This window comes from Aulonocara stuartgranti (assembly GCF_965226115.1).
Source record: "Aulonocara stuartgranti genome assembly, chromosome: 3".
NCBI classification, from domain to species: Eukaryota; Metazoa; Chordata; class Actinopteri; order Cichliformes; family Cichlidae; genus Aulonocara; species Aulonocara stuartgranti.
The window spans coordinates 27846278-27865309 of NC_138941.1; the positions used below are offsets into that span (position 1 = coordinate 27846278).

Sequence of the window (19032 nt, forward strand, 5' to 3'; positions counted from 1 at the left end):
CCACAATTGCCACACTACAATCTAATACAAAATAAGTGCAGTATTTTGACTGTTCAGTAAATATCATAATTTGCTCATGTACATCAACATTTATAAGAAATAACCAAGGAGAAGAAAGAAGATCAGTCAGTTTCATAAATGATCAATTGTTATTAAATCTAAGGCCTTGAGAACCAATCACAGAGAGTTGGGGAATGGCTGCAATCAAAGCATTGTAAGATAGTGAAAGATATACCCTTAGGCCCCCGTCTTTATTCAAACCAGTGTTCCTCCCTGTCCAAGATGTGTACATTCTCATCATTGAAAGACTGGCCAGCGTCTTTTGAGGATCACAGAGATGGTCGACCCAAAGGAGATGAACAGACTCAACCTTTTGGGATTTCCTTACCTGGATGATTGAACATGCATCAAGACACAAGCAAACATCACATGAATACAAAAAAACCCGATACCATTGGTTTTACATGGTCTTTTATTGAAGGTTAACATCTTGTTTTTAGAGTACAGTTCTCTGTAAGTTCTGTTTCATGCATTGTAAACTCACAGTTTGTATGTCATAACCTGTGATCTTGCATTTCTCTGAGCTGTGACTCAAAGATAGAATATCAATTTCACACCAGCTGCAGTTTATGCCAAATGTAACACGCTCACACCCATCCTCTAAACCTCAGCTTAAAACTATGTCAAAAAGCTCAAAAAAGCTTCAAGGCTTGAAAAGAGTTCACCTCTTTTGCTTTCCTTGTAGTCATTGCTGGCTGGCCATATTAAACATGGCCAACCCATCAAATAACCAGGACAGCATGTGCAAGTAAGTCCAATGAGCCAAAAACTTTCTTCCTCCCATTTATTGTTTAAACTTACTGTTTATGGGGGGCAGCCAATCAGAATAAATTTGGCCTAAAGGGAGTGAAAGGGAGCTCTTTCAAACAGTTAAAGCACATTTGTAGCTAATTGTAATAAAGTTAGCAAAAAAGTAAAGAAATTTGTGTTTAGTCAATTATTTCATTGTCGTAACGATGCTTCCTGTCAATATATCGTATGTGTTGGAAAGGCTGTTTATTTTCCCTTAATGCATTTGTAGGTTTAGCAGCAGAGTTGAGCTTATGGAGTGCACCTTCTCTGACAATCAACCAAGAAGCATTATTACAACAAACAAATAATGGATCGAAAACAAATTTCCTGACCTTTGATATCATATCAAAAACCATGTTGTACTATATGGTGCCTATATGAAGTAAAAGTATTCCCCCTGAATGACAAATCTCTTTTGGGGTAACTTTTTCGAAATCTCTAGCAAATGCAGTTCTAATTGCAATGATTTACATCTTCTTTGGAGAAATATTTTGGGAGAAATTATTGTAAAGACTAATCATGTGACACTGACTCTGTCAAGCTAAACGTTGCAAAGACTGCATCATGTTTGGCTCATTTACTCTGGTTTCATTTTTCTCTTTGACCTCCGGCAGCAGAGGAGCCTACAGACAAAGACCACAGCCCAGATGAAAATTCCAGTTATGGCTATGGTTAAAGCAGCCACATCCAGACAGAAGTAGGAATACCAAGGCAGATGAAAACCTGCTGACTGTAGGTGAGGTGCTCCTTTGTTCCTGATGACATATTCAATCCAAAAAATGGCAGTGTCCATTGGAGTCATTGGCTTGTCACGGTGTAGCTGGGACAGACGCTGCATGTTAGTGTGGAAAGAGGGATTCTCAAGAACATCCTTGAGAGCGCCCAGGAAGTCTTCTTTGGTCAGTTGTCAAACTGGTAAGTTGTCAAACTGGTCAAGGAGGAGTGGGAGGCCCACAACAGGAACACTGTGGTAGATGGCTTCATACATGCCATTGGTGCCTCCATGGGCCACAAAGGCACGAGTCTTGGGGTGTCCCAGGAGGTCGCTCTGAGGTAGCCACTCTAACAGCAGGGTGTTGTTTCCGAGAGATGAAGGTTTTTCACCCACAAAATGCCAAATCACCTTCTGAGGGAGCTCAGCAAAAGCAGCAGCGATGGCCTCTGTGACCTTCCGAGGTAGGGCTGATATAAATGTCCCCAGAGAAATGAAAACCACCCCGTGATCTCCGGAGCTTTGCATGAATGCTTCCAGCTCAGCAGGAAGGGGTTGGGCCTTTTTGCAGTGGAAGCCCCCTATATATACTACATTTGGTATTGTGGGCCGAGGGAACTCAAAGACAAAATCTGCCCTGAACAGCCAGATATCAGCTCTACGCTGTAAAGACAGCAAATCAGTACCTGGAGGGAAGTGTCGTTGGAGCAGGTCTGAGTAGGCAGGATTTATGATCAAGTGCTGTTCAATGACATTATAAAGATAATGCAGCATATTTTTGATTCTTTCCAGAAAGTCCATCTGATCATGGAGCTCACTAGCTGACACAGGGACATATGAGATAGGAGAGGGAGCTATGGTGAAATGACCTTCTCCAGTATTAATCCAGCGCACATTAAAAACTATAGGCAGCTCGAGGTAAGTTGCAAGAAGCATCCCTATTGTCATACCAGGGTCAGTTAACATTAAATCAAACTTGGTATCCTGTAGCTTCTGAATAAATACTGTGTCTTCTATTATTGTAGCAACTGATCTGGCCCAGATCTTGTGACCCTGATCTAACACGGACGTGATCAAGTACTGTTGGCAGAGCGTGCGTATAAATGTAGGATAAGTGCGACATTCCATAACATCTTGTAACATTTTGTTGTAGTAGTTAATGTCTGACTCATCCACAACCGTGCTTATATTAATAGAAGTATAAATGGAAGAGTTATTAGGGATGTACCAGCTCTTTGCAGAACGCAGAACTGTGATGTTGTGGCCCCTGGAGTGTAACTGTTCAAGGATAAGTTTCATGTTTATCCAGTGGCTACCATCGACAGGGACTACCAGAATGTTGCTGCTGCTACATGGAGGGGGGCTGAGAAGCAGGAAGCAGAGCAGTGTCAGAATCAGAGGGATGGAAAGACCGGACATTTCCTGGAAGAAATAATAGACAGAAACAAATAATCAGACTTGTAACCTCAGTGAACGCTATCACCACGGACTGCCATTTGGCTTTTTCTACCTTTAAAACCCGGAGAGCAGCCAAATGGCTTTTAGCTAAGCTTTAGCTTCAGCCAAGTGGAAGCTAAATTGGCCAGTCATTCATATGTAAATTAGGTTGTTAGCTGGGAATTCTGGAGGGAGGGGAGTGGGGGTGTGTGGATGAGGGGGTGGGGGAGCTGCTAAAAGCTGTGAACTTCCTTTTGTGTTTCATCTTGATGCATTCTCAATCATCCAGGGAAATAAATCTCCAAAAGTCACCAACTTGGAGTGTTTCAGTTTGCCGTCTTAGGGAGAAATCAACACACATGGGTGTAGGTCCTTTGTTGCTGAGATTTATTGATAAAAACAGTACAAAAAACCAACCATTTGTACACATATTTACAAATAATAAAAAGTGATTCTGTTCATTCTAATTTCGTTGTTTTCATTCAAACTCTGTTCTGTATATTCTAATTCCGTTGTTTTCATTCAAATTCTATTCATTCAATTCTAGTTCCGTTCTTTTCATTGAAATTCCATTGTTTTCATTCAAATGCTTTGGTTTTTAATCAAATTCTATTGTTTTCAATCTAATTCTATTGTTTTCATTCAAATTCCATTGTTTGTTCTCAAATTCTGTTCGTTTCATTAAAATTCTGTCGTTTTCATGTTAATTCTGTTTTTTTCATTCTAATTCTGTTGTTTTCATTCAAATTCCGTTGTTTTCATTAAAATTCTGTTCTTTTCATTCTATTTCCATTGTTTTGATTCAAATTCCATTGTTTGTTCTCAAATTCTGTTGTTTTCATTCAAATTCTGTCATTTTCATGTTAATTCTGTTCTGTTCATTCTAATTCCGTTGTTTTCATTCAAATTCTATTCATTTCATTCTAATTCCTTTCTTTTCATTGAAATTCCGTTGTTTTCATTCAAATGCTTTTGTTTTCATTCGAATTCTACTCTTTTTATTCAAATTCCATTGTTTGTTCTCAAATTCTGTTGTTTTCATTCAAATTCCGTCATTTTTATTTTAATTCTGTTGTTTTCATTCAAGTTCCATTGTTTTCATTCAAATTCTGTTCTGTTCATTCAAATTCCGTTGTTTTCATTCAAACTCTGTTCTGTTCATTCTAATTCCATTGTTTTCATTCAAATTCTATTCATTTAATTCTAATTCCGTTGTTTTCATTCAAATTTTGTTCTGTTCATTCTAATTCCGTTGTTTTCATTCAAATCCTGTTCTTTTCATTCAAATTCCATTGTTTGTTTTAGAATTCTGTTGCTTTCATTCAAACTCTGTTCTGTACATTCTAATTCCGTTGTTTTCATTCAAATTCTATTCATTTAATTCTAGTTCCATTCTTTTCATTGAAATTCCGTTGTTTTCATTCAAATGCTTTCGTTTTTAATCAAATTCTATTGTTTTCATTCAAATTCCATTGTTTGTTCTCATATTCTGTTCGTTTCATTAAAATTCTGTCGTTTTCATGTTAATTCTGTTTTTTTTTTCATTCTAATTCTGTTGTTTTCATTCAAATTCTGTTGTTTTCATTCCAATTCTGTTCTTTTCATTCTATTTCCATTGTTTTGATTCAAATTCCATTGTTTGTTCTCACATTCTGTTGTTTTCATTCAAATTCCGTCATTTTCATGTTAATTCTGTTGTTGTCATTCTAATTCTGTTTGTTTTTATTTAAACCTCCATTGTTTTCATTCAAATTCTGTTCTGTTCATTCTAATTCCGTTGTTTTCATTCAAATTCTATTCATTTCATTCTAATTCCTTTCTTTTCATTGAAATTCCGTTGTTTTCATTCAAATGCTTTTGTTTTCATTCTAATTCTACTCTTTTTAGTCAAATTCCATTGTTTGTTCTCAAATTCTGTTGTTTTCATTCAAATTCCGTCATTTTTATTTTAATTCTGTTGTTTTCATTCAAGTTCCATTGTTTTCATTCAAACTCTGTTCTGTTCATTCTAATTCCATTGTTTTCATTCAAATTCTATTCATTTCATTCTAATTCCGTTGTTTTCATTCAAATTCTGTTCTTTTCATTCAAATTCCATTGTTTGTTTTAGAATTCTGTTGCTTTCATTCAAACTCTGTGCTGTACATTCTAATTCTGTTGTTTTCATGCAAATTATTTTGTTTTTGATCAAATTCTGTTGTTTTCATTCAAATCCCATTGTTTTCATTCAAATTCTGTTCTTTTCATTCTATTTCCATTGTTTTGATTCAAATTCCATTGTTTGTTCTCAAATTCTGTTGTTTTCATTCAAATTCCGTCGTTTTCATGTAAATTCTGTTGTTTTCATTCTAATTCTGTTGTTTGTTTTAAACCTCCATTGTTTTCATTCAAGTTCCATTGTTTTCATTCAAATTCTGTTCTGTTCATTCTAATTTCGTTGTTTTCATTCAAATTCTATTCATTCAATTCTAGTTCCGTTCTTTTCATTGAAATTCCGTTGTTTTCATTCAAATGCTTTGGTTTTTAATCAAATTCTATTGTTTTCAATCTAATTCTATTGTTTTCATTCGAATTCCATTGTTTGTTCTCAAATTCTGTTCGTTTCATTAAAATTCTGTCGTTTTCATGTTAATTCTGTTTTTTTCATTCTAATTCCGTTGTTTTCATTCAAATTCTATTCATTTCATTCTAATTCCTTTCTTTTCATTGAAATTCCGTTGTTTTCATTCAAATGCTTTTGTTTTCATTCGAATTCTACTCTTTTTATTCAAATTCCATTGTTTGTTCTCAAATTCTGTTGTTTTCATTCAAATTCCGTCATTTTTATTTTAATTCTGTTGTTTTCATTCAAGTTCCATTGTTTTCATTCAAATTCTGTTCTGTTCATTCAAATTCCGTTGTTTTCATTCAAACTCTGTTCTGTTCATTCTAATTCCATTGTTTTCATTCAAATTCTATTCATTTAATTCTAATTCCGTTGTTTTCATTCAAATTTTGTTCTGTTCATTCTAATTCCGTTGTTTTCATTCAAATCCTGTTCTTTTCATTCAAATTCCATTGTTTGTTTTAGAATTCTGTTGCTTTCATTCAAACTCTGTTCTGTACATTCTAATTCCGTTGTTTTCATTCAAATTCTATTCATTTAATTCTAGTTCCATTCTTTTCATTGAAATTCCGTTGTTTTCATTCAAATGCTTTCGTTTTTAATCAAATTCTATTGTTTTCATTCAAATTCCATTGTTTGTTCTCATATTCTGTTCGTTTCATTAAAATTCTGTCGTTTTCATGTTAATTCTGTTTTTTTTTCATTCTAATTCTGTTGTTTTCATTCAAATTCTGTTCTTTTCATTCCAATTCTGTTCTTTTCATTCTATTTCCATTGTTTTGATTCAAATTCCATTGTTTGTTCTCACATTCTGTTGTTTTCATTCAAATTCCGTCATTTTCATGTTAATTCTGTTGTTGTCATTCTAATTCTGTTTGTTTTTATTTAAACCTCCATTGTTTTCATTCAAATTCTGTTCTGTTCATTCTAATTCCGTTGTTTTCATTCAAATTCTATTCATTTCATTCTAATTCCTTTCTTTTCATTGAAATTCCGTTGTTTTCATTCAAATGCTTTTGTTTTCATTCTAATTCTACTCTTTTTAGTCAAATTCCATTGTTTGTTCTCAAATTCTGTTTTCATTCAAATTCCGTCATTTTTATTTTAATTCTGTTGTTTTCATTCAAGTTCCATTGTTTTCATTCAAACTCTGTTCTGTTCATTCTAATTCCATTGTTTTCATTCAAATTCTATTCATTTCATTCTAATTCCGTTGTTTTCATTCAAATTCTGTTCTTTTCATTCAAATTCCATTGTTTGTTTTAGAATTCTGTTGCTTTCATTCAAACTCTGTGCTGTACATTCTAATTCTGTTGTTTTCATGCAAATTATTTTGTTTTTGATCAAATTCTGTTGTTTTCATTCAAATCCCATTGTTTTCATTCAAATTCTGTTCTTTTCATTCTATTTCCATTGTTTTGATTCAAATTCCATTGTTTGTTCTCAAATTCTGTTGTTTTCATTCAAATTCCGTCGTTTTCATGTAAATTCTGTTGTTTTCATTCTAATTCTGTTGTTTGTTTTAAACCTCCATTGTTTTCATTCAAGTTCCATTGTTTTCATTCAAATTCTGTTCTGTTCATTCTAATTTCGTTGTTTTCATTCAAATTCTATTCATTCAATTCTAGTTCCGTTCTTTTCATTGAAATTCCGTTGTTTTCATTCAAATGCTTTGGTTTTTAATCAAATTCTATTGTTTTCAATCTAATTCTATTGTTTTCATTCGAATTCCATTGTTTGTTCTCAAATTCTGTTCGTTTCATTAAAATTCTGTCGTTTTCATGTTAATTCTGTTTTTTTCATTCTAATTCCGTTGTTTTCATTCAAATTCTATTCATTTCATTCTAATTCCTTTCTTTTCATTGAAATTCCGTTGTTTTCATTCAAATGCTTTTGTTTTCATTCGAATTCTACTCTTTTTATTCAAATTCCATTGTTTGTTCTCAAATTCTGTTGTTTTCATTCAAATTCCGTCATTTTTATTTTAATTCTGTTGTTTTCATTCAAGTTCCATTCATTTAATTCTAATTCCGTTGTTTTCATTCAAATTTTGTTCTGTTCATTCTAATTCCGTTGTTTTCATTCAAATCCTGTTCTGTTCATTCAAATTCCGTTGTTTTCATTCAAACTCTGTTCTGTTCATTCTAATTCCATTGTTTTCATTCAAATTCTATTCATTTAATTCTAATTCCGTTGTTTTCATTCAAATTTTGTTCTGTTCATTCTAATTCCGTTGTTTTCATTCAAATCCTGTTCTTTTCATTCAAATTCCATTGTTTGTTTTAGAATTCTGTTGCTTTCATTCAAACTCTGTTCTGTACATTCTAATTCCGTTGTTTTCATTCAAATTCTATTCATTTAATTCTAGTTCCGTTCTTTTCATTGAAATTCCGTTGTTTTCATTCAAATGCTTTCGTTTTTAATCAAATTCTATTGTTTTCATTCAAATTCCATTGTTTGTTCTCAAATTCTGTTGTTTTCATTCAAATTCCGTCGTTTTCATGTTAATTCTGTTGTTTTCATTCTAATTCGGTTGTTTGTTTTAAACCTCCATTGTTTTCATTCAAATTCTGTTGTTTTCATTCAAATTATGTTCTGTTCATTCTAATTCCATTGTTTTCATTCAAATTCTATTCATTTCATTCTAATTCCGTTCTTTTCATTGAAATTCCGTTGTTTTCATTCACATGCATTTGTTTTCATTCTAATTCTACTCTTTTTCTTCACAATCCATTGTTTGTTCTCAAATTCTGTTGTTTTCATTCTAATTCCGTCATTTTCATTTTAATTCTGTTGTTTTAATTGAAGTTCCATTGTTTTCATTCAAATTCTGTTCTGTTCATTCGAATTCCATTGTTTGTTCTCAAATCCTGTTCGTTTCTTTAAAATTCTGTCGTTTTCATGTTAATTCTGTCGTTTTCATTCTAATTCTGTTGTTTTCATTCAAATTCCGTTGTTTTCATTCAAATTCTGTTCTTTTCATTCTATTTCCATTCTTTTGATTCAAATTCCATTGTTTGTTCTCAAATTCTGTTGTTTTCATTCAAATTCCATCGTTTTCATGTTAATTCTGTTGTTTTCATTCTAATTCTGTTGTTTGTTGGAGTGGGTTTATATAGCGCTTTTCAAGGCACCCAAAGCGCTTTACAATGCCACTATTCAGTCACTCTCACATTCACACACTGGTGGAGGCAGCTACAGTTGTAGCCACAGCTGCCCTGGGGCAGACTGACAGAAGCCAGGCTGCCATATCGCGCCATCGGCCCCTCTGGCCAACACCAGTAGGCGGTAGGGTAGATTTATCATATCACACTATATTATCCAATATTATATTACATTATATTATATTATAATATGTTATATTATATCCCCTTTCACATTAGAGCCACAACAGGACCCACTAGAACATGGGAACAGGTAAAAGTGAAATATAAGAATATTCTACAGAATGGTAATATTTATCACTTATATTGCTTTTCGTCTCTTGGAAAGAGACCCTGAAATAATCTGTTTGTTTATAACAGCAACCAAGAAAAGGGCAGAGCAAAAAAAAGACAGGTGGTGGTCCTGCACCCCCTCGTCAACAAGTTGGTTAAGTAAATAATATCCTCACGGGAAAATCGATATCTCTCTATGAGCACACTGTCGCGCTGAGCTAAAGGATCCTGTCTGTCCCGCAATATACGCTGAATTCTGAAAACTCTCCTTATCAATCTTGCACCTTCCGCAATGGGTGGCTCGCGTATACGGACAGGACATGGCTGCGACAGGCTTCCCAAATCCACCTTCGCTTTTATAGCCGTGGTCTCTCATCTTGATTACACAAAGTAATTTGCAATTACTACTCTGAAATATGAATTACATCTGTAATAATCACATACATGTAATAGAATGTTAATAGTACATTTCCCTTTTTAAGGAAATGACCTGTATCTATCTGTGTGAAATCAATAAATGGATCAAGTGCTGCATTGTCTTTAGTTACATTGATGTTATTTATTTATGGTGAAACAGTGGTGGAATATCGCTGTTGCTTTCGTATGAATGACGCGGGCATACCTGCGTGGCCGCGATCTAATCCTGTTTACATAAAGTAAACCTGCTCCCCAGCAGGTTTACGCTTACGGCTCTGTTGCTATGACAGCAAGTCCCGGATGGGCTTCGGGGAACCGAACGATCCAGGATCACGCGAAATCGTCAACAATCTCATCCAGCTAACTCACTTAGCGCGGTACGAAGAACAGGCCCCTGATCAGTGGAGCACAGATTAAGCGAGTCACCATGGAGACGGAGGGAAAGAAGGCGCGGTCAATGTATTTTACAGCGCTTGAGGCCGAAATTCTGATGGCAGCATATGCCGATAACATGCAAATTCCGCGGAAAAAAGTAACACAGCGACAGCTGCAAAAGAAAGTGAGCATGCATGGCAAAACATAGCCGACAGAGTCAATGCGTGAGTGTTAATTTAAACATTGATCTAGGGATTTCCACCCATTTAACACGTTATTTTATCATATGTTATTTTATTTGTTATTTTATACATTTTATTTTGTGACGTGATGTGAGCGCAGGTGCAACCCAACAGGCCCCAAACGTTCCTGGCAGCAAGTAAAAATGAAATATAAAAATATAGTCCAAACAGGTAAGGTGTAATTGTATTATGAGCCATAGTGCTTGGTCTGTTTGTCCGATGTAAATCAATTGCAGTTAGAGGCTACATTAATTTTCTGTCTGTAAGCACTTATTGAAATTATCTGAGCACATTACAAGTACATATTTGCTTACTCTGTATGCTCAAATGTGACCCGTTATAGCCAACAGAAAAAAAGCGGAGGCCCGAAAAACAGGTGGGGGTCCTCCACCACCACCACTCACAGAGGCTGAGCAGTTGGCCCTCAGCCAAAACAGTGGGCGCCCTGTGGCTGAAGGCATCTCTGTGGGGACATCCTCTGAGTCAATAACCCCGCAAGACACAAGTGCCTACATAGGGGGTAAATTCAAAATAATACATGATGTGCATACATCCTTTCTTCACAGTCACCTTTGCAGTGCTGCTCATTCATTTGATAAACTCTTCACCATAATGAATTTGTTTGTAGTGAAGTTATTTTCCTACTGATTTTGCCTTCCCTCAGTCTTGGTTGTCTTTGAGAGCATAATGACAATGAAGTGTAAGCTGAGTGCTATATGTTTGTTAATTGCCATTTGGTCCCTTGTAAGTTATAAGTGACCTGTATAAACCTCCGTGGGAGGGTCAGGATGTTCATGGTTTGGATCACTGCTGTTTGGTTCAGAAGGACAGTGTTCTCCTCTAATTGTGGCAATGTTGTGAAGAATCACACATGCCACAATAATGTCACATGCCCTTTCTGGGGTGACCCTGAGTCTTTGCAGGCACTGGAACCGGGCCTTAAGCATTCCGATAGTCATTTCAATTCTGGCTCTTGTCCTGCAATTAGCCAGATTATATCGCTGCTGTGGGCCCGGTTCAGGGTCAGAGTAAGGGGTAAGCAAATAGGGTAAACATGGATACCCCCTATCACCAAGCAAGTAGCCAGTGAACTCTCCTAAGACAGAAGGATACACTTCAGTTCAAATGTCCCTGAAGCAATTGGTCTTTATATATTTTAAAGTATTTTCAACTCACCATGTCCAAATTTTGTGCTCAGTGTACATTCACGGAATATTTGTGAGTCATGGACAGAGCCTGGCCACTTGGCTTCCACATTTGTGATAATGTTGGCAGCATCATATATGATCTTCACAGTGCAGAGAACACAAATTAGCATCCATTACTATGATGAAATAATTTGTTAGTTTGAAATGCTACAGGGAACTATGTACCTGTACATTAATGCTGTGGAAAGACTTCCTGTTCACATAGTCTCCTTCATTTACTGAAGGAGCAATGATTGGAATGTGAGTACCATCTATACAGCCAATCACGCCTGGGAACCCTGAAAATAAATGTAAAATTTAAGTAGTAGTTCAAGTATCACCACATCATAAATTAAGTTTTGGTCATCCTGATACCTGCAATTTTGTGGCATCCCTCTTTGATGAATCTTGTGGGTCTGTGACCGGGGAACACCACAAACGAGTACAGGAGACGTTTCAGTGCAACTGTAACATTCCTGACTGCCCGACAGACGGTAGCCTTGGAAACGTGCTCAGCGTCACCAATATTATACAGAAAGCTCCCGTTTGCAAAAAACCGAAGTGCAATACAAATAATATGTACAGAACTGAGAGCATGTCCGCGATGTGTCACATGCGTAATATATGGCCTGAGGATGTTATCCAAATAAATTATAGATTGTGCTGAGAAACGGTAACGTTCGCACAGACAATCATCAGGATATGATAAAATGTCCAAACGCGCTCTGATCACTCTCTCCCGGCGGAGAGCTCTGCGGAGAATTTGGGCTTCACGATCTACTGGCTCTTCAAGGAAGGGACACGCCATGTCTGACACTTCCTACTGTCAGGTTTCCGACAAAGGGGCGGAGACAGTCAGGGTTAGTTGTAGTAAACCTGCTAGGGGGCAGGTTAGCTTCACGGCGTGTGTCGTCATAGTGACTCACTCAGGCTTCAGCTGAACTCGCTTTGTGAAACCGAAAACCCAGAGTTTTCGTTAACTCAGGGTATACTTACTCAGTTTTTCCACTAAACCGGCTTCCTGAAACAGGGCCCTGTTCATTCTAATTCCGTTGTTTTCATTCAAATTCTATTCATTTCATTCTAATTCCTTTCTTTTCATTGCAATTCCGTTGTTTTCATTCAAATGCTTGTTTTCATTCGAATTCTACTCTTTTGATTCAAATTCCGTTGTTTGTTCTCAAATTCTGTTGTTTTCATTAAAATTCTGTTGTTTTCATGTTAATTCCGTTGTTTTCATTCTAATTCTGTTGTTTGCTTTAAACTTCCATTGTTTTCATTCTAATTCTGTTGTTTTCATTCAAATTCCATTGTTTTGATTCAAATTCTGTTCTTTTCATTCAAATTCTGTTCTTTTCTTTCAAATTCCATTGTTTGTTCTCAAATTCTGTTCGTTTCATTGAAATTCCGTTGTTTTCATTCAAACTCTGTTCTGTACATTCTCATTTCATTGTTTTGATTCAAATTCCGTTTTTTTCATTCTAATTCTGTTGTTTTCATGCAAATTATTTTGTTTTTCATCAAATTCCGTTGTTTTCATTCAAAGTCCGTTGTTTTCAATCTAATTCTGTTCTTTTCATTCTATTTCCATTCTTTTGATTCAAATTCCGTTGTTTGTTCTCAAATTCTGTTGTTTTCATTAAAATTCCGTTGTTTTCATTCTAATTCTGTTGTTTGCTTTAAACTTCCATTGTTTTCATTCAAATTCTGTTGTTTTCATTCAAATTCCATTGTTTTGATTCAAATTCTGTTCTTTTCATTCAAATTCTGTTCTTTTCTTTCAAATTCCATTGTTTGTTCTCAAATTCTGTTCGTTTCATTGAAATTCCATTGTTTTCATTCAAATGCTTTTGTTTTCATTCTAATTCTACTCTTTTTATTCAAATTCTATTGTTTGTTTTAGAATTCCGTTGTTTTCATTCAAACTCTGTTCTGTACATTCTCATTTCGTTGTTTTCATTCAAATTTCGTTCTTTCATTCTAATTCTACTCTTTTTATTCAAATTTCATTGTTTGTTCTCAAATTCTGTTGTTTTTATTCAAATTCTGTCGTTTTCATGTTAATTCCGTTGTTTTCATTCTAATTCTGTTATTTGTTTAAACCTCCATTGTTTTCATTCAAATTCTGTTGTTTTTATTCAAATTCCATTGTTTTTTATTCAAATTCTGTTCTGTTCATTCAAATTCCATTGTTTTCATTCAAATTCCCTGGTTAAGAAAGCCCGTCAGTGTCTCTTCTTCCTCAGAAGAATTAGAGACTTCCATCTGCCACTGAAGGTGCTCAAGAACTTCTACTCCTGCACCATCGAGAGCGTCCTGACGTCAAACATCTGCACCTGGTTTGGGAACAGCACCAAGCAGGACAGACGAGATCTGCAAAGGGTGGTGCGCTCGGCAGAACGCATCATTCAATCAGAGCTCCCTGACCTGCTGTCCATCTACACCAAGCGGTGCAAGTCCAAAGCTAGGAAGATTATGATGGACCTCTCCCATCCCAACAATGGACTCTTCTCACTGTTGAGGTCTGGGAAGCGCTTCCGCTCCCTTAAGGCCAAAACAGAGAGAATGAGGAGGAGCTTCTTCCCCCAGGCTATTCGGGCCCTGAACCAGGTGTAGGACTGGACTCTCCCAAACACGTCACTATAAGACTGGACTCTCACACACGTCACCACACGCACCACCACACATTTCCTATAATCCTATAATTCCTATAATTTATAATCCTTATCTTTATAATCTCTTCTGCTATTTGCACATTCTTTACTGTAAATTCCTAAGTTAATTTGTAAATTTTTGTAGTAAATTGTAAATATTGTAAAACTTTTCTTCTGTCATTTAATGGTCGGGCATTGTACAGCTACAAGCATTTCACCCCCATGTCATACTGTGTATGGTTGTGTGTGTGTGACAAATAAAATTTGAATTTGAATTTGAAAATTCTGTTCTGTTCATTCAAATTCTACTCTTTTTATTCAATTTGCATTATTTGTTCTCAAATTCCATTGTTTTCATTCAAATTCCATTGTTTGTTCTCAAATTCTGTTGTTTTCATTCAAATTCCATCGTTTTCATTTTAAAGAAGGGTATCAAAAAAGCCAAACACCATTACAAAAAGAAGGTAGAAGAACACTTCTTCAACTCCAGCCCCCGACGCATGTGGCAAGGACTCCAGACCATTACAGACTACAGGATCACCAAACCCTCCCCCGCATCCTCTGATGTCTCCTTCCTCAACGAGCTCAACAACTTTTATGCTCGTTTTGAGCGAGGGAACCCCACAACCACAACCAAAGCAGACGTGACGCCAGACCACCAACCTCTGACTCTCTCCCCCACCGATGTAGGAGCGGTGCTGTGCAGGATCAATGTCCACAAGGCTGCAGGCCCTGATGGCATCCCCGGGCGTGTTCTCAGAGCGTGTTCTGGGGAGCTTGCAGGAGTGCTCACAGACATATTCAACCTGTCCTTGGCCCACGCTGTGGTACCGGCCTGATTCAAATCCACCCCCATCATCCCGATACCCAAAAACTTCAACCCATCTAAGTAAGTAAGTAAAATTTATTTATATAGCACATTTCACAGATAAAAATCACAAAGTGCTTTACAGTAAGATCAGACATACAAGTTAAAATTAATTAAATTAGTTAAAAGCCCGTTTGTATAAAAATGTCTTCAGCTGCTTTTTAAAGGAGTCAGTAGAGTCTAGACAGCGTAAAGACAACGGCAGAGAGTTCCACAGCCTAGGTGCCAGTGCCTGAAAAGCCCGATCCCCACGTGTTTTAAATCTAGTACGTGGGACCACCAGTAGCCTCTGACCTGAAGACCTAAGTGCTCGGGATGAAGCATGAGGTTTCAACAGGTCAGAGATATACTGGGGAGCTTCACCATGCAGAGCTCTAAAAGTTACAACTAAAATTTTAAAATGAACCCTAAAATTTACAGGCAACCAATGAAGAGAAGCCAAATCTAGCCTCAATGACTACCGCCCAGTAGCACTCACCCCCATCATCACTAAGTGCTTAGAGCAGCTGGTCCTAGCACACTTCAAATCCTGTCTCCCACCCACCCTGAACCCCCACCAATTCGCATACCGCCAGAACAGGAGCACAGAGGATGCAGTCTCCATCGCACTGCACTCTGTCCTCTCACACCTGGACAACAACAACACCTACGCCAGAATGCTGTTTATAGACTTCAGTTCAGCATTCAATACAATCCACCCCTCACAACTCATCAGGAAACTGACAGACCTGGGCATCAGTTCCCTCATCTGCAAATGGTTACTGGACTTCCTGACCAACTGCCCCCAACATGTCCGGCTGGATAAGCACTGCTCATCTACAATCACAATGAACACTGGTGTACTTCAAGGCTGTGTGATGAGCCCTTTCCTCTACTCCCTCTTCACCCACGACTGCAGACCTGCTGATGGTTCTAACACCATCATTAAGTTTGCAGATGACACCACGGTGATTGGCCTCATCACTGACAACGATGAGGCTGCCTACAGGGAGGAGGTGGATCGTCTGGCTGAGTGGTGCGACAGAAACAACCTGCTGCTTAACACCGAGAAGACCAAGGAGCTCATCGTGGACTACAGGAGGAATGCTGACCCACATCCACCCATCTACATTAAGGGGACGGCCGTGGAGTGTATGAGCAGCTTCAAGTTCCTGGGAGTCCACATCTCCGAGGACCTCACCTGGATGACCAACTGCTCCAAGCTGGTCAAAAAGGCTCACCAGCACCTCTTCTTGAGGACTCTGAGGAAGAACCACCTGTCCTCAGACATCCTGGTGAACTTCTATTGCTGCACCATCAAGAGCATCCTGACCAACTGTATAACAGTCTGGTATGGGAACTGCTCTGCCTCGGACCGGAAGGCGTTGCAGAGGGTCGTGAAAACTGCCCAGCGCATCACCGGAGCACCACTTCCTACCATAAAGGACATCTGCAGGAAGCGGTGTCTGAAAAGGGCTGGGAAAATCATCAAAGACCCCAGTCACCCATCACATGGACTCTTCACCCTCCTGCCCTCTTGGAGGCGCTACAGGAGCCTCCGGACTAAGACCACCAGGTACCGGAACAGCTTCTTCCCCACAGCTGTCAGACTCCTGAACTCTGCCTCCTGACATCTGACCCACGTTAACACATGGACTGGACATACACACACCCACAACCACCTACACACACACACAATGGACAACTGTACCCTCAAACACACAATAATAACATGGACTGAACCACCACTCACAACCACTAGCACTTTACAGGGAGTGAAGAATTATTAGGCAAATGAGTATTTTGTCCACATCATCCTCTGCATGCATGTTGTCTTACTCCAAGCTGTATAGGCTCGAAAGCCTACTACCAATTAAGCATATTAGGTGATGTGCATCTCTGTAATGAGAAGGGGTGTGGTCTAATGACATCAACACCCTATATCAGGTGTGCATAATTATTAGGCAATGTCCTTTCCTTTGGCAAAATGGGTCAAAAGAAGGACTTGACAGGCTCAGAAAAGTCAAAAATAGTGAGATATCTTGCAGAGGGAGGCAGCAGTCTCAAAATTGCAAAGCTTCTGAAGCGTGATCATCGAACAATCAAGCGTTTCATTCAAAATAGTCAACAGGGTCGCAAGAAGCGTGTGGAAAAACCAAGGCGCAAAATAACTGCCCATGAACTGAGAAAAGTCAAGCGTGCAGCTGCCAAGATGCCACTTGCCATCAGTTTGGCCATATTTCAGAGCTGCAACATCACTGGAGTGCCCAAAAGCACAAGGTGTGCAATACTCAGAGACATGGCCAAAGTAAGAAAGGCTGAAAGACGACCACCACTGAACAAGACACACAAGCTGAAACGTCAAGACTGGGCCAAGAAATATCTCAAGACTGGTTTTTCTAAGGTTTTATGGACTGATGAAATGAGAGTGAGTCTTGATGGGCCAGATGGATGGGCCCGTGGCTGGATTGGTAAAGGGCAGAGAGCTCCAGTCCGACTCAGAAGCCAGCAAGGTGGAGGTGGAGTACTGGTTTGGGCTGGTATCATCAAAGATGAGCTTGTGGGGCCTTTTCGGGTTGAGGATGGAGTTAAGCTCAACTCCCAGTCCTACTGCCAGTTTCTGGAAGACACCTTCTTCAAGCAGTGGTACAGGAAGAAGTCTGCATCCTTCAAGAAAAACATGATTTTCATGCAGGACAATGCTCTATCACACGCGTCCAAGTACTCCACAGCGTGGCTGGCAAGAAAGGGTATAAAAGAAGAAAAACTAATGACATGGTCACCTTGTTCACCTGATCTGAACCCCATTGAGAACCTGTGGTCCATCATTAAATGTGAGATTTACAAGGAGGGAAAACAGTACACCTCTCTGAACAGTGTCTGGGAGGCTGTGGTTGCTGCTGCACGCAATGTTGATGGTGAACAGATCAAAACACTGACAGAATCCATGGATGGCAGGCTTTTGAGTGTCCTTGCAAAGAAAGGTGGCTATATTGGTCGCTGATTTGTTTTTGTTTTGTTTTTCAATGTCAGAAATGTATATTTGTGAATGTGGAGATGTTATATTGGTTTCACTGGTAAAAATAAATAATTGAAATGGGTATATATTTGTTTTTTGTTAAGTTGCCTAATAATTATGCACAGTAATAGTCACCTGCACACACAGATATCCCCCTAAAATAGCTAAAACTAAAAACAAACTAAAAACTACTTCCACAAACATTCAGCTTTGATATTAATGAGTTTTTTGGGTTCATTGAGAACATGGTTGTTGTTCAATAACAAAATTATTCCTCAAAAATACAACTTGCCTAATAATTCTGCACTCCCTGTATATAGCCTCTTAACTATACTACTGTATAGTTATGTGTAAATAATCATACGATATTTTTTAATTATACAACTGTTTACAACTTGCATAGTTCCCATTTCTGTATAGCTGCATATCTCATATTTCTGTATAGTTCTTTATTTCATATTCTGTATAGTTTTTTTCATATTTATATCCTGTTCATAGCCTGTACATAGTCTGTACTCACTACAGCCTGTACATACTTATAGTTATAGCATATTCATAACATACTTTATACTGTGTACATATTACATACCGTAATAGACCCATTTCTGTAATATAATTACATATCTATATTATTGCTAATATATATTGTAATATATCTATATCATGGCTAAAGCACTCCTGGATGGATGCAAACTGCATTTCGTTGCCCTGTACCTGTGACATGTGCAATGACAATAAAGTTGAATTCTATTCTATTCTATTCTAAAAACGGCCAAATCTTGTGCCCAACCATTTGTGAATTAGATGTACGCCTCCAGGGATTTATAATTCCGAAAATGATTCGCCGTGTATGCGCTGACTCCACAGACAAGGTACGAAAAGGTATCAGGGTAGGACAATGGCGGTAGGTCTTTAGGGTTTCTACTCCACTGCCGTATTTCATACGGGTCCACATTACCGATGCATGCTATTTTTTCCAAGTACCGTCTCTTGGTGCAATCGGTCTCGAAACAGTCCTTTGACTTTTGAGCTGATTTTAAGCATGGTTCTGGCAGTTGTCCTTCCAACACAGTGTGTTTGTTTTGATTTGTGGCCTTCTAAGATGGTGCTGTGAACCCACAATGCACTGCAGCGTTACGTCAACTCCAAAGCCCTATGCCTGTAGCATTCTGCCTATTAGCTTAACACTACAACAACAACAAAAGGGCGCTCTGTCACTACCTGATCTGTACCGGAAACCCGATCAGT

The 19032-nt window shown here is 37.8% G+C and overlaps 2 protein-coding genes across 2 annotated transcripts; both read right to left on the reverse strand.

The window, feature by feature from the left end:
- Positions 1-1429: 1429 nt before the first annotated feature.
- LOC309703388 (UDP-glucuronosyltransferase 1-2-like) lies at positions 1430-2983 on the reverse strand (the record flags this gene model as incomplete). The annotated part of the gene is given in 2 exon segments (XM_082528170.1): positions 1430-1759; positions 1763-2983. Coding segments are annotated over 2 exon segments (1551 nt in total).
- Positions 2984-10826: 7843 nt separating this feature from the next.
- On the reverse strand, positions 10827-12408 carry LOC309703041 (putative nuclease HARBI1; the record flags this gene model as incomplete). Its single annotated transcript, XM_082527746.1, has 4 exons — positions 11640-12408; positions 11451-11554; positions 11254-11365; positions 10827-11173 (listed from the first exon to the last, which is right to left on the reverse strand). The coding sequence occupies exons 1-4, from the start codon at positions 12070-12072 to the stop codon at positions 10827-10829; spliced, it is 996 nt and encodes a 331-aa protein (XP_082383872.1). The 5' UTR covers positions 12073-12408.
- Positions 12409-19032: the final 6624 nt, after the last annotated feature.